This window comes from Elephantulus edwardii, unplaced genomic scaffold, assembly GCF_000299155.1.
Source record: "Elephantulus edwardii isolate Elephantulus edwardi_28Jun2011 unplaced genomic scaffold, EleEdw1.0 scaffold00107, whole genome shotgun sequence".
NCBI classification, from domain to species: domain Eukaryota; kingdom Metazoa; phylum Chordata; class Mammalia; order Macroscelidea; family Macroscelididae; genus Elephantulus; species Elephantulus edwardii.
The window spans coordinates 5865530-5876977 of NW_006399857.1; the positions used below are offsets into that span (position 1 = coordinate 5865530).

The 11448-nt window shown below is 37.4% G+C and overlaps 1 protein-coding gene across 1 annotated transcript in view; it reads left to right on the forward strand.

Annotated features, from left to right (window-relative positions):
* Positions 1–5903, forward strand: part of LOC102862708 (5'-nucleotidase domain-containing protein 2-like) — a 13547-nt gene extending 7644 nt beyond the window's left edge. Inside the window, exon 2 of the mRNA XM_006891974.1 lies at positions 5878–5903. Within this exon, the coding sequence (XP_006892036.1) occupies positions 5878–5903 (26 nt within the window). The remainder of the gene's footprint in view (positions 1–5877) is intronic.
* Positions 5904–11448: the final 5545 nt, after the last annotated feature.

Here is an 11448-nt window from a genome sequence, read left to right on the forward strand (position 1 = left end):
TAAAAGAAATATTTTTCTAATAAGTGTCTGGAGGATCAGTATTTACTCAAAGTAAATGTAATATTAAACAAATGCAGTATACATAATTGGAAAAATCATTGATGTTGTTAACAAGAAGAAAGAAAAATATTTAACTCCTTTATGTCTTCTATAAAAGAACTAAGTGGGATTAACATCCTGTTCTCACTCCAAAGAAATGTTGATTTGGACCTTGGCCATAAATGTCATTCTCATTTGTTGCTATAGTTGTATTAAAGTTTTAGCAGGGTGCTGTTTTTGTCAGGTTCTGCCATTGAATAAAATGTTCCTGTTTATGTGGAGGCAAAAATACCTGCCAAAAGCAGATAAGTATAAAATGGCATCAGTGTTGTGGAAAAAAAAATTGTTCTACGCTTCACTGCAATACATTGAATGCAATATAGTAAATGCAAACTTAATACAGTGGGAGGGAAGAGCAATGTTATGAATGGGTGATAGAGGAATAGAATCCTATAATAAATTATGCATTTGATCTTCCCTAGAAAACTGAGCTCTGGTGGTTAATTAAACTGCTAACTCAAAGCGAATGCACTTCTAGTCTTTCAATTCCACAAAAGGCTTCTGTGAGAAAGATAGGTAATCTCCTTCCAAGTCAGGTTACCAAAACCTACTGGAGGATCAACTATCAGTTCTCCCTTATGTTGTTTTTATAAGGTGCTATCAAGTCGAGTCATAGTGACCCTATAAGCCCTGTTCTATCCTGAATCATCGTCAAAATTCCTGACACACAAAGGCCCATTGTAGTAGTTACTGTGTCAGTCCACCTAATTGAGGGTCTTCCTCTCCTGTGCCAACGCTTCGTCCCTTCACAGTGTCATATGTCTCTCCAAGGAATAGCCCGTTGGTGGAAGATTCAACAATCTGAGTTATGCAGATGACACAACCCTACTTGCTGAAACTGAGGAGGACCTGAAGTGCTTGCTGCAGAGGGTCAAGGACTGTAGCCTTCAATATGGATTGAGGCTCAATATCAAGAAGACAAAGATTCTCACCACTGGGCCAACTGGCAGCATGAGGACGGATAGTGAAGAGATTGAGATTGTACACAGCTATAGTTTGCTTGGCACCATCAGCAAGGAAATTAAAAGACCTATTGCAATGGGAAAGTCTACTCTTAGTACTGAAGAGCAATGGTGTCACCACGGAGAATAAAGCGTACCTGATACATGCCATCATCTTTGCAATCACTTGCTATATGCATCAGAGAGCTGGATAATGACTAGGGAGGATAGAAGGATAATTGATGCCTTTGAGCTGTGGTGCTGGAGAAGAGTATTGAATGTAGCATGGACTGCTAAGAAAACAAACAGATTCATCCTGGAGAGGGTTAAACCAGGCTACTCCTTGGAGGCAAGGATTCTGAGGCTTCGTCTGACATACTTTGGACATGTAGTAAGGAGGGACTGGTCCTTGGAGAAGGACAACATGGTTCGGAGGGTGGAGAGACAGCGCAGGAGGGGAAGACCCTCTATGAGGTAGATTGATTCAGTGACTGGGGTATTTGGGGTGGGTGTGTCGGAGACAGTGAGATTGACACAGGACAGAGCAGAGTTTAGGGCTCCTATATATAGGGTCATTATGAGTCGCAAGCAACTCAACAGCACATAGCAACAACAACAGCAACATGCCCAAAGTAAGTGAAACAGAGCCTCATCCTTCTTACCTTCAAAGAGCACCCTGGCTGCACCCTCTCCAAAACATATCTATTTGTCCTCTTGATAATCCATGGGATGTTCAGTGCTCTTCTCCAACATAACAGCTCAAAGAGATCAATTCTTTTTTTTGCTATCATCCTTTTTCATTGTCCATTTCAGATTTAAAACCACATTGAATTTGAATTTTGTTTTGAAACACTGAGAAATAGTTATTGTACTCACAGTTTGATGGAGTTACAGATTTATGATATGTTATGATGTGAGCAACTCGACAAGAAAATTATACTTAATAATATTAAACTTATGTGAAGAAGAAATGTGACTTTATTTTGATCAAGTGACATTTAAAATGACTTACAGTTTTATATTTAAAGAAAAAGATTCTGTGGTTGTCATCAGTTTTATCTTTGGACCTATGTCAGTTTTCATGACAGTGCTTTGTTATCTATAGAAATTCATTAAAATCTAGATTACATCTTAATGTATTTTTCTTTCTTTTTATTTTTAATTTTAATGAGAATTTACAGAGACTGAATTTCAATTCATTCACTGTTGCACTTTTCTTCCTTTCCCCTCCTCCACCCAATTCACTCTTCTCTTTGAAAAGTAAAAGAAAAAAAATACAAGTGGCTATTGTTTCATAAGAAAATAATCAACAGTCATAATTAGGTTTACTTTTCATTTATTTCATTATTATGAAATCTAATTGAATTGTCTCCTGCATATTGAGGTGAAATTCAAAACCATAATGAGCACATGGATTTTACTTAAGCATAATTTGATATTCTTTAATGTTATGTTGTTAATAAGTTATGAGTTTGACTCATAGCAAATCTATGAACAGCACTCTGGCTTCACATTCTTCAAGATATATCTGTTGTTCTTTTGGCAGTCCATGAGATCTATGAGAAGAGGAAGCTAGACTGCTCTTTTTAGGCAAAGATGATAAAACGTCACCTGAATATACTTTGGGCATGTTGATATGAGGGACAATGATAATATAATGTTATAATTTGTGCTTAATTTAAGTTTGAAATCTGATATTAAAATCAGATTACTCAGTAGTTACTATTTATTGAACATCTTTCTTACCCAGAAGGTTCATTATCTATTATTTATAAAATGGAAAAAAAAACAACAACAAACCAACCCTGATGAGATGAGATGTAATGTTCTTCAAAAAGAGAAATGAAAACTCAGAATATAAATTTCTGAATAACTATGTCAGGATTACAAAATCTTTCCCATTCCCTTATATAACAATAGCATTTTCTAAGTGCTATTTCCACATTTAGAGATGTAATTAAACATACCATAAAGGCCTATTGTAAATGCATTCTAATTTATTTCTCAAACACACGTATATGCCCCACATGCATGTATAATAAAATACCTCTTTGCAGTGAGGCTGAACACTCTGACACTGATGTGTCAAATGTGTTAATGGTTGGCTACCTAATGAGAACTGAGAGTGGGGTGGACTCCCCACCTCCCCACCCCCTCACTCCCGATTAAAACAAGCTTGGAAGGAAGAGTGGCATCCATTTCCATAATAGCTTGCCTCTGGAAACCCTATGAACCTGGAGAGAGGATGAAAGGTACCCAAGTGTCGAGGACTCTCCTTCATAAGGTCACTATGAGTCTCCTGTGATTGACGGCACTTAACAACAACAAACAACAACCGAGTTTAGTAAACATGACTAAAATAACAAGAACAATTAAAAAATCTAACATAAAATAGTAACATTGTAAGGTGGCACCAGATAAGTGAAAACATAAATTATGACCAGGGTATATATTGTTGTTATTGTCAGCTCTGACTCATAATAACTCAATGTACAATGGAAGGAGATACAGCCTATTTCTCCTGTGGTATCTTCATAATCTTTGCTATGCGTGGTCTATTATTGCAGTTTTGGGTTTCTTTTGGTTTTTGGTTTGCTTGTTTTATTTTTATTAATGCAGTTCAGTGAGAGTCTCCTTTTCTTATAATAAGTCTCCATTTTTCCAGACATGATAGTCTAACTATAAAAGAAATGTAGAAAGTGATATGAGAGAGAAGGTTGATGCTACACTCACAGGAATCAGCTCTGGTCTTTTGACATTGTTGTTGGGAATTTTATCCCCAAATGAAGTTGTTGTTGTATGTGTGGTTATGTGTGATTGTGTCCCCTGTCACTCATAATGACTCTAAGTGCAAGAGCTCGGAAATCTGCACTATCCTGAGCCAATCTCATTGTCTCTCACCCACCTGCACCAGTTACTGTGTCTATCCATTCCATTCAGGGCCTTCCTTTCCGACGCTGTAACTCCACTCTTCCAAGAATGATGTCTTTCTTTAAGGACCAGCCCTTGGGCAATATGTCAATAGTATGTAAGACAGTTTCACAACCCTTGCCTCCAAAAAGCGACCTGGCTTCACCTTGTTCAGGACAAACCTGTTCTCTTGGCAGTCCACAAAATGTTCAACACTCTTCTCGACCACCACAGCTCAATGGTCTTGATTCTTCATCTTTAGTCATTGTGCAGATCTCCAATGCATCACAAGCATTTGCAAAGACCATGGCCTGGCTCAGGCACACTTTCATATCTAGACTGACATCATTGCTCTTTATTAATCTGGAGAGGTCCATGAGAGCAGATTTTCCTGATGTAAACCATTTTTTGATGTTCTGACTGCTGGTGTCAATAATGTTGATTGCTGAACAAAGTAAGCTTAAATTGTTAACAATCTCAGTCTCTTCTCTGTCTGTCATGATGGTGCTAATTGGGCCAGTGGTAAGAATTTTGTTTTCTTGATGTTGAGCATCAGTGCATATTGTAGCCTATAGTCCTCAACCTTCTCAGTAAACACTTCAGGTCCTGATTAGTTTCTGTAAGCAAAGTTGTTAATGAAAGTAAAATACTGTCTTTCCCATGCCCTTCAAGTATGTAAGACAAAATTTCACCATCCTTGTCTCTATGGACTTCCTGGCTACATTTCTTCAAAGACATATTTGTTAAGTTTAGTTTTGTTTTACTTTCTTTTAGCAACCTGTAGTGTATTCAATATTCTTTGGCAATACCACAGTCCAAAGAAATTAATTGTTACTGGTATTGCTAGAAACCTTGAAGACCACTATGAATTATAGAAATTCTGTGAACAATACATGCTTTAGAAAAAATGGATGCCTTTGAGCTGTGGTGTTGGCAAAGAGTATTGAACATACCCTGGAATGCCAAAATACAAACTAATATATTTTGGAGAAAGTACATTCAGAGTGCTCTTTGGAGGCAAAAATGATAAAGCTTCACCTCTTATACTTCAGGTATATTGCTAGCAAAAACTAGTCCTTGGAGAGGGACATGACCCTTCGAAAGGCAGGATGCTGGTGAAGGAGAGGAAGACCCTCAGCTAGTTGGATTGACACAGTGACTGCTACAACGGTCTCTAGTGCATCAGGAATTGTGAGGATAGCACAGGATAAGACAGGGTTCAGATTTCATATTCATATGGTCACTATGGATCATACTCAACTCGACAGCACTAACAATAATAACAACATGTTATATTCTTAATAAAAGTCAACTTCTGAAATTATTTTCTCAGCATATATTTTAAACATTTATGGTAAAAAGGTAGAATTATGAAACATTTCTGTTCTACTTGATAGTCTGCTTCTTAGCCTAATGAACAAGATTCTCATGAGCACAATCAAGTGATCTGGAATTTCCCTTTCTGTCAGTGTCAGCCAATATTTATTGTTGTCTACAGAGTTGAATGCCTTTGCACAGTGAATAAACAGCAAGTAACCACTTTTTTTTCTTATTTCTGATGCTCTACACTTTCAGCGGAGCTCCACCTAATATCAGTAATGCGACCACTTTCCCAAAGCCTCTTCTGAGTCCAACTATAAGTTGTGACAGTTTTTGTTGGTTTATGGTGACAGCTGCTTTTCAGTTATTGTCTTCAAAATTTTAGGTTTTAGTGATGTTAATAGTTAGTGTTAATTTTGGGATAATTCCCACAGTCTATCGGATCATCTTGGTTTAGAATGGACAAAACCACATTTAATGCTTTTTCATCAGATTGGGAGAAAGCTGTTCTTCAAATTTCTTGTCATAGGTTAGTAATTATTTCCATAATTGCATATCAATTGGTAGTCTATCAACTTTTATAACCTTCTTTTTTCCAATGCCTTAGGTGGAGATTTGACTTCTACCATTTAACCCTTGGTTTTGATCATACTTCTTCCTAAAATGTTTCAATATTGACCAATTATTTTTGGTACACTGTCTATTCGTTATTTTTTAATACTGTCATATGCACATAAAACTGCTCTAGGATGATGTGTATAATAGAATTCACTGAGACATCACACAGGAGAAGTAAGTGTAACTACTCACACTGGTTTCATTTATGAGAAATTGTGACACTGATTAAAGATCAACAAATGGAATAATCTATTGTTTACATATATCCTTTGTAACTAGAGCCAAAGAGGAAGAAAAAGAAGATTTCCACCGACTTTTGCAGTAGAAATTGATTGAACATGCAATCAAGATGCATTGACAATAATGGGCAACTGGAACGCAAGACTGGGAAATCGAAAAGAAAGATCAGTAGCTGGAAAACATGGACTTGGTGACAGAAACGAACTTGGAGATAGAATAATAGAATTCTGCATATTCAAAGATTTATTCATTGCAAATACCGTTTTATAGGAAACACAAATGCAGGCTATAGACGTGGATTTCACCTGATGGGATGCATAGGAACCAGATATATTACATTTGTGGAAAGAATCACTGGAGAATATCACTATCAGTTGTGAAAACCAGGCCAGATGCTGATTGTGGAACAGACAACCAACTACTCACATGCAAGTTTAAGCTGAAATTGAAGAAAATAAAATCAAATCCACAAGGAACAAAATTTGACCTTAAGTTTATCCCACTCAAGTTTCAAAATCATCTCAGGAACATGTTTTAGGCCTTGAACACCAATGAGTGTAGACCAAATAAGCTGGAGGAAGACATAAAGAATATCGTCCATGGAGAATGCAAAAGATCATTGCAAAGGCTGAAGAGGAAGAAAAGACCAATATGGATGTCAGATGAGACTCTGAATATTGCATTAGAGCACAGAGAAGCCAAAGCTAAAGAAAGAAATGATGAAATTAAAGAGCTGAACATAAAAGTTCAAAGGGCAGCCGAGAATGACAAAGCAAGATCCTATAATGAACTGGGCAAAGAGCTGGAGACAGAAAATCAAAAGGCCGAACTCATTCAGCTCTTACTTAAAGATGCTTTGAGTAGAGTGTTAAACGATCCAAGAAGCATTTAAAGAAATGGAAGAACTATACAGAGTCACCATACCAGAAGGAATTGGCTGACACAGAAGAATTTAATGAAATAACATATGAGCAAGAGCCTATGGTGATGAAGGAGGAAGTTCATGTTGCTCTGAAAGAATTAAAAAAAAACAAAAAACAAACAAACAAACAAAAGAAACAAGTTTCCAGGAGTTGATGACATACCAATTGATATATTTCAACAAGCAGACCAGACGCTGTCCTGATGTGCTCACTAAGTTGTGCCCAGAAATCTGGAGGACAGCCACCTGGCCAACTGACTGGAAAAGATCATTATTTCCATTTCAAAGAAAAATTACCTGACAGAGTGCGGAAATTATCAAACAATATCATTAATATCACATGCAAGGAAGATTCTGCTGAAAAGTATCCAAAAACAACTGAAGCAACAGAGAACTGCTAGATTTACAGGCTGGGTTGACAAGAGGCTATGATACTAGTGATATTATAGTGAATGGATCTTGGCAGAAAGCATAGAGTACCAAAGCAGAGTCTATCTGTGATCCATTGACTATGCAAAAAAAAAAATTAACTCTGGGAAAAATGGGAATCCCAGAACACTTGATTGCGCTAAGTGAAACCTATACTTGAACCAAGAAGCAGTCATCAGAACAGAGCAAGGAGACACTGCATGGCTCAAAATCGGGAAGGGTGTCTGCCAGGGAAGTATTCTGTCTCCATATCTTTTCAATATGTATGCAAAACAGATCATCCGGGATGCTGGGCTTTATGAGGTGGAATGTGGCACCAGGATTAATGGAAGATTCATCCACAACATGTGTTATGTAGATGACACAACCCTGCTTGCTGAAACTGAGGAGGACCTGAAGCACTTGCTTCAGGTCAAGGATTGCAGCCTTCAAAACGGATTGAAGCCCAACATCAATAAAACAAAGATTCTCATCACCGGACCAATTGGCAGCATCGGTATGGATGATGAAGAGATTGAGATAGTTAGCAGTTTTTGTTTGCTTGTCTCCAGTCAGTGCTCTTGGTACCAGCAGACTGGAAATCAAGAGACAAATTGCATTGGAAAAATCAGCTGTCAGGGAGCTCTCCAGAATACTGAAGAGCAGCAACATCTGGCTAGAGAATAAGGTGCGCCTGATCTGGGCCATAGCCTTTGCAGTTGTGTGCTATGTATCAGAGAGCTAGAAAGTGACTAGGGATAATAGAAAGAGAATTGATGCCTTTGAGCTGTGGTGCTTGAGAAGAGTATTGAATATACCATGGACTTCTAGGGGAACAAACAGGTTTGTGCAGGAAAGGGAGAAACCAGGTGCTCCTTGGAGGCAAGGATTCTGAAGCTTTGTCTGACATACTTTGGGCATGTTGCAAGGAGGGAACATTCGTTGGAGAAGGACATCATGTTTGGGAGAGTGGAGGGGCAGCGCAAGAGAGGAAGAACCTCGATGAGATGGATCGATTCAGTGATTGAAGTAATGGGAGTAAGTGTGTCATAGACAGTGAGGATAGAGCAGGGTTTAAGGCTCTGGTACACCAGGTTGCTATCAGTTGCAAGCGACAAGACAGCACATAACAACAACAAAGAAATGATTGTCTTACAGAAATACAGAAGTGATTGTCTATTTAAATATGTGAAATTAGGAAAGAAAGAGGAAAATATGACATAGTGTAAAAGAAACTTCTGGTTCAGGGCAAAAATTTGTCTTGCATTGTTTATAGTTGGGCACTCCTTATTAGGGAAAGTAGCAGTTAAATTAAAGGACATTGTGATAAGATATTCTGAATTAACTTCTATTTATTAGTCAGCTATCATTGTTAGCTGTAATTGTTTGGGTTCCAACTCATGAAACTCCTACAAAGAAAAAAAAAACAAACATTGCTTGGAACTGCATCATCTTAACAATTGTTATAGTTGAGCTCATCACTATGGTCATTACGTTAATCTATCTCATTGAGGAACTCTTTTTTTTTTTTACCTTTGTCTCATCTCAGTATGTTTTCCCTCTTTAGGGACTTGTTTTACTTAATATTATGCTGAAAGCAAATGAAATTAATCCTCTCCACTAAGCTCTAAAGGAGTATCTGATCATGCTATTTCCATGAGAATTTTTTCTCCTCTGCTAGTTTGTGACATGTCAAGTGCCTCTACTGTATTCCTTATTTACTATAAAAATTTTGCATCAATATGGAAAGTTTCATTGATTATGCAAAGGCGTTTGACTGTGTGGATCATAACAAACTGTGAATGACTCTGAGAAGAATGGGAATCCCAGAACATTTAATCATGCTAATGTGAGACCTATACTTGGACCAAGAGGCAGTCGTCAGAACAGAGCAGGGTAACACTGCATGGTTCAAAATTGGGAAGGGTGTACGCCAGGGATGGATCCTGTCTCCATACCTTTTCAACTTATATGCAGAACAGATTATCCGGGAGGCTGGGCTCTATGAGAAGTGTGGCATCAGGATTGGTGGAAGATCTATTAACAATCTGTGTTATGTGGATGACACAACCCTGCTTGCTGAAACTGAGGAGGACCTCATGCACTTGCTGCAGACTGTCAAGGACTGCAGCCTTCAGTATACCTTAGTGTCTAGAATAACATATAGAAGTTCAACTAAAAAGTATAGCAGCAATATTTTATAGATAATTTTCTCTTTTCTTATAATAATTAACATTTGGCCTTCAGATTGCTCTACAAATAAAAGTCCCTTCAATTTTTAATGAAAAATAACCTATGAAACAATGAAAAGTAATCCGATAAAACTTTGCATAATTCATTCACAAATAACCATTACATTGGAACGGAATCATGACTAAGGTTCCAGGGGTTTTCAGAGGCTATAAACCACAGGAAAGCAGACTGTCCATCTTCCTTCATTGGGCCTGCTGAGAGATTGAAACTGAGAGAAGCATCATCTTTGAGTTAATAGCAGAACTCCTGATTCACTGGACTATTAGAGCTCCTTGAAACCTTCTGTAGACATTTGGAACACATTTCTAAGTGCGATGAAGTGAAGAAAGGATTTAGATTAGATCGTGCTTTCTTATTCTTCATGATAAAATAAATTATGCATCTTTTAGGATTACTTCACTGAAAATGTAGGATTAAGTCAGGAAATGAGATGAATGAAGTAGTTATAGAATTTTTTGAGTTAACTACTTTCAATTTGTAATAGATTCAGCAATTTAACAAAGTTACCAGGCAACCCAATTTCTTGGGGTTAAAGCAATGTCACAGATAATTAAATAGAATCTGGAGTCTTGTCCTGGTTTTAATAAATTGGCCAGCTGTACCACCAGTAACATCACCCTTTGCAGTTCTTGAGATGTTACAGTGTGCTAATAAAACCTCAAGGAAGTCCAACAAGCAATTGGACAATTTTTTTATATATATAAAAAGAGGATATTGTTCCAGATAATTTAAAAATGTGGATCTAGAATTATTGTTCCAATAGTAAGAAAAGCATAAAAATGCATGATGATGCCTTCCTTTATATGTTAAGTAACCTACAACATTTTGAAGTTTAATGAGACATTAAGGAAAAATGGGAGTGTTATCTATACTTCATACCCCCTGGATATTTCTTTGCTACTATAAACACCTATTGCTAAGTAATAGCAAATATTATTGTTGTTTTGGTTTTTGGTTTGGTTTTTTTTTTTGGTGTTTTTTTTTTTGTGTGTGTGTGTAGGTTTTGTTATGTGCTTTGATTCATTCATCCTTATATGTACAACAGTTCTGAAGCTTGCCCTATGCTAATCCGGTCTCATTGATTCCGACACACCAGTTACTGCATCAGTCCATCTCTTCCTGGATCTTCCTTGCCTGCACTTTCTCTCAATCCTTCCAAGCATAATGTCCTTCTCCAAAAATCACTCCCTCATGGCCACATGTACAAAGTATGTGAGACAGAGCTTCAAAATCCTACCTTCCATCCTCTCCAAGATAGACCTATTTGTTTTCTTGGTGGTCTATGACATGCTAAAGACACTTCTCAAGCAGTGCATCTCAAAGGCATCAATTCTTCTTCTATCATCTTTAGTCACTGTGTAGCTCTCTGATGCATAGCAAGTAATTTCAAAGACCATGGCCTGGATTAGGTACACCTCAGTGTCTAGAATGACATTATTGCTCCTCAGTACTAAAAGAGAAAATAAATTCCTTAAATAAATCTCAAGCTAGTCCATTATACTTAGAAAGGACACAGGAAAATAGATCTTCACCCCCCCCAACACTATTTTTAATCTATATTTCTGATACATAACAGTTCACACATAATTGATCTATACTGATGATAATGAAATTAGCATAACAAAAAGAGTTTTTGTTGTTGTTATGTGTTGTCAAGTCACTTGCGACTCAGAGTGACCCTATGTACAACAGCCCTAAACTCTGCTCTGTCCTGTGCCAATAGCACCGTCTCCGATA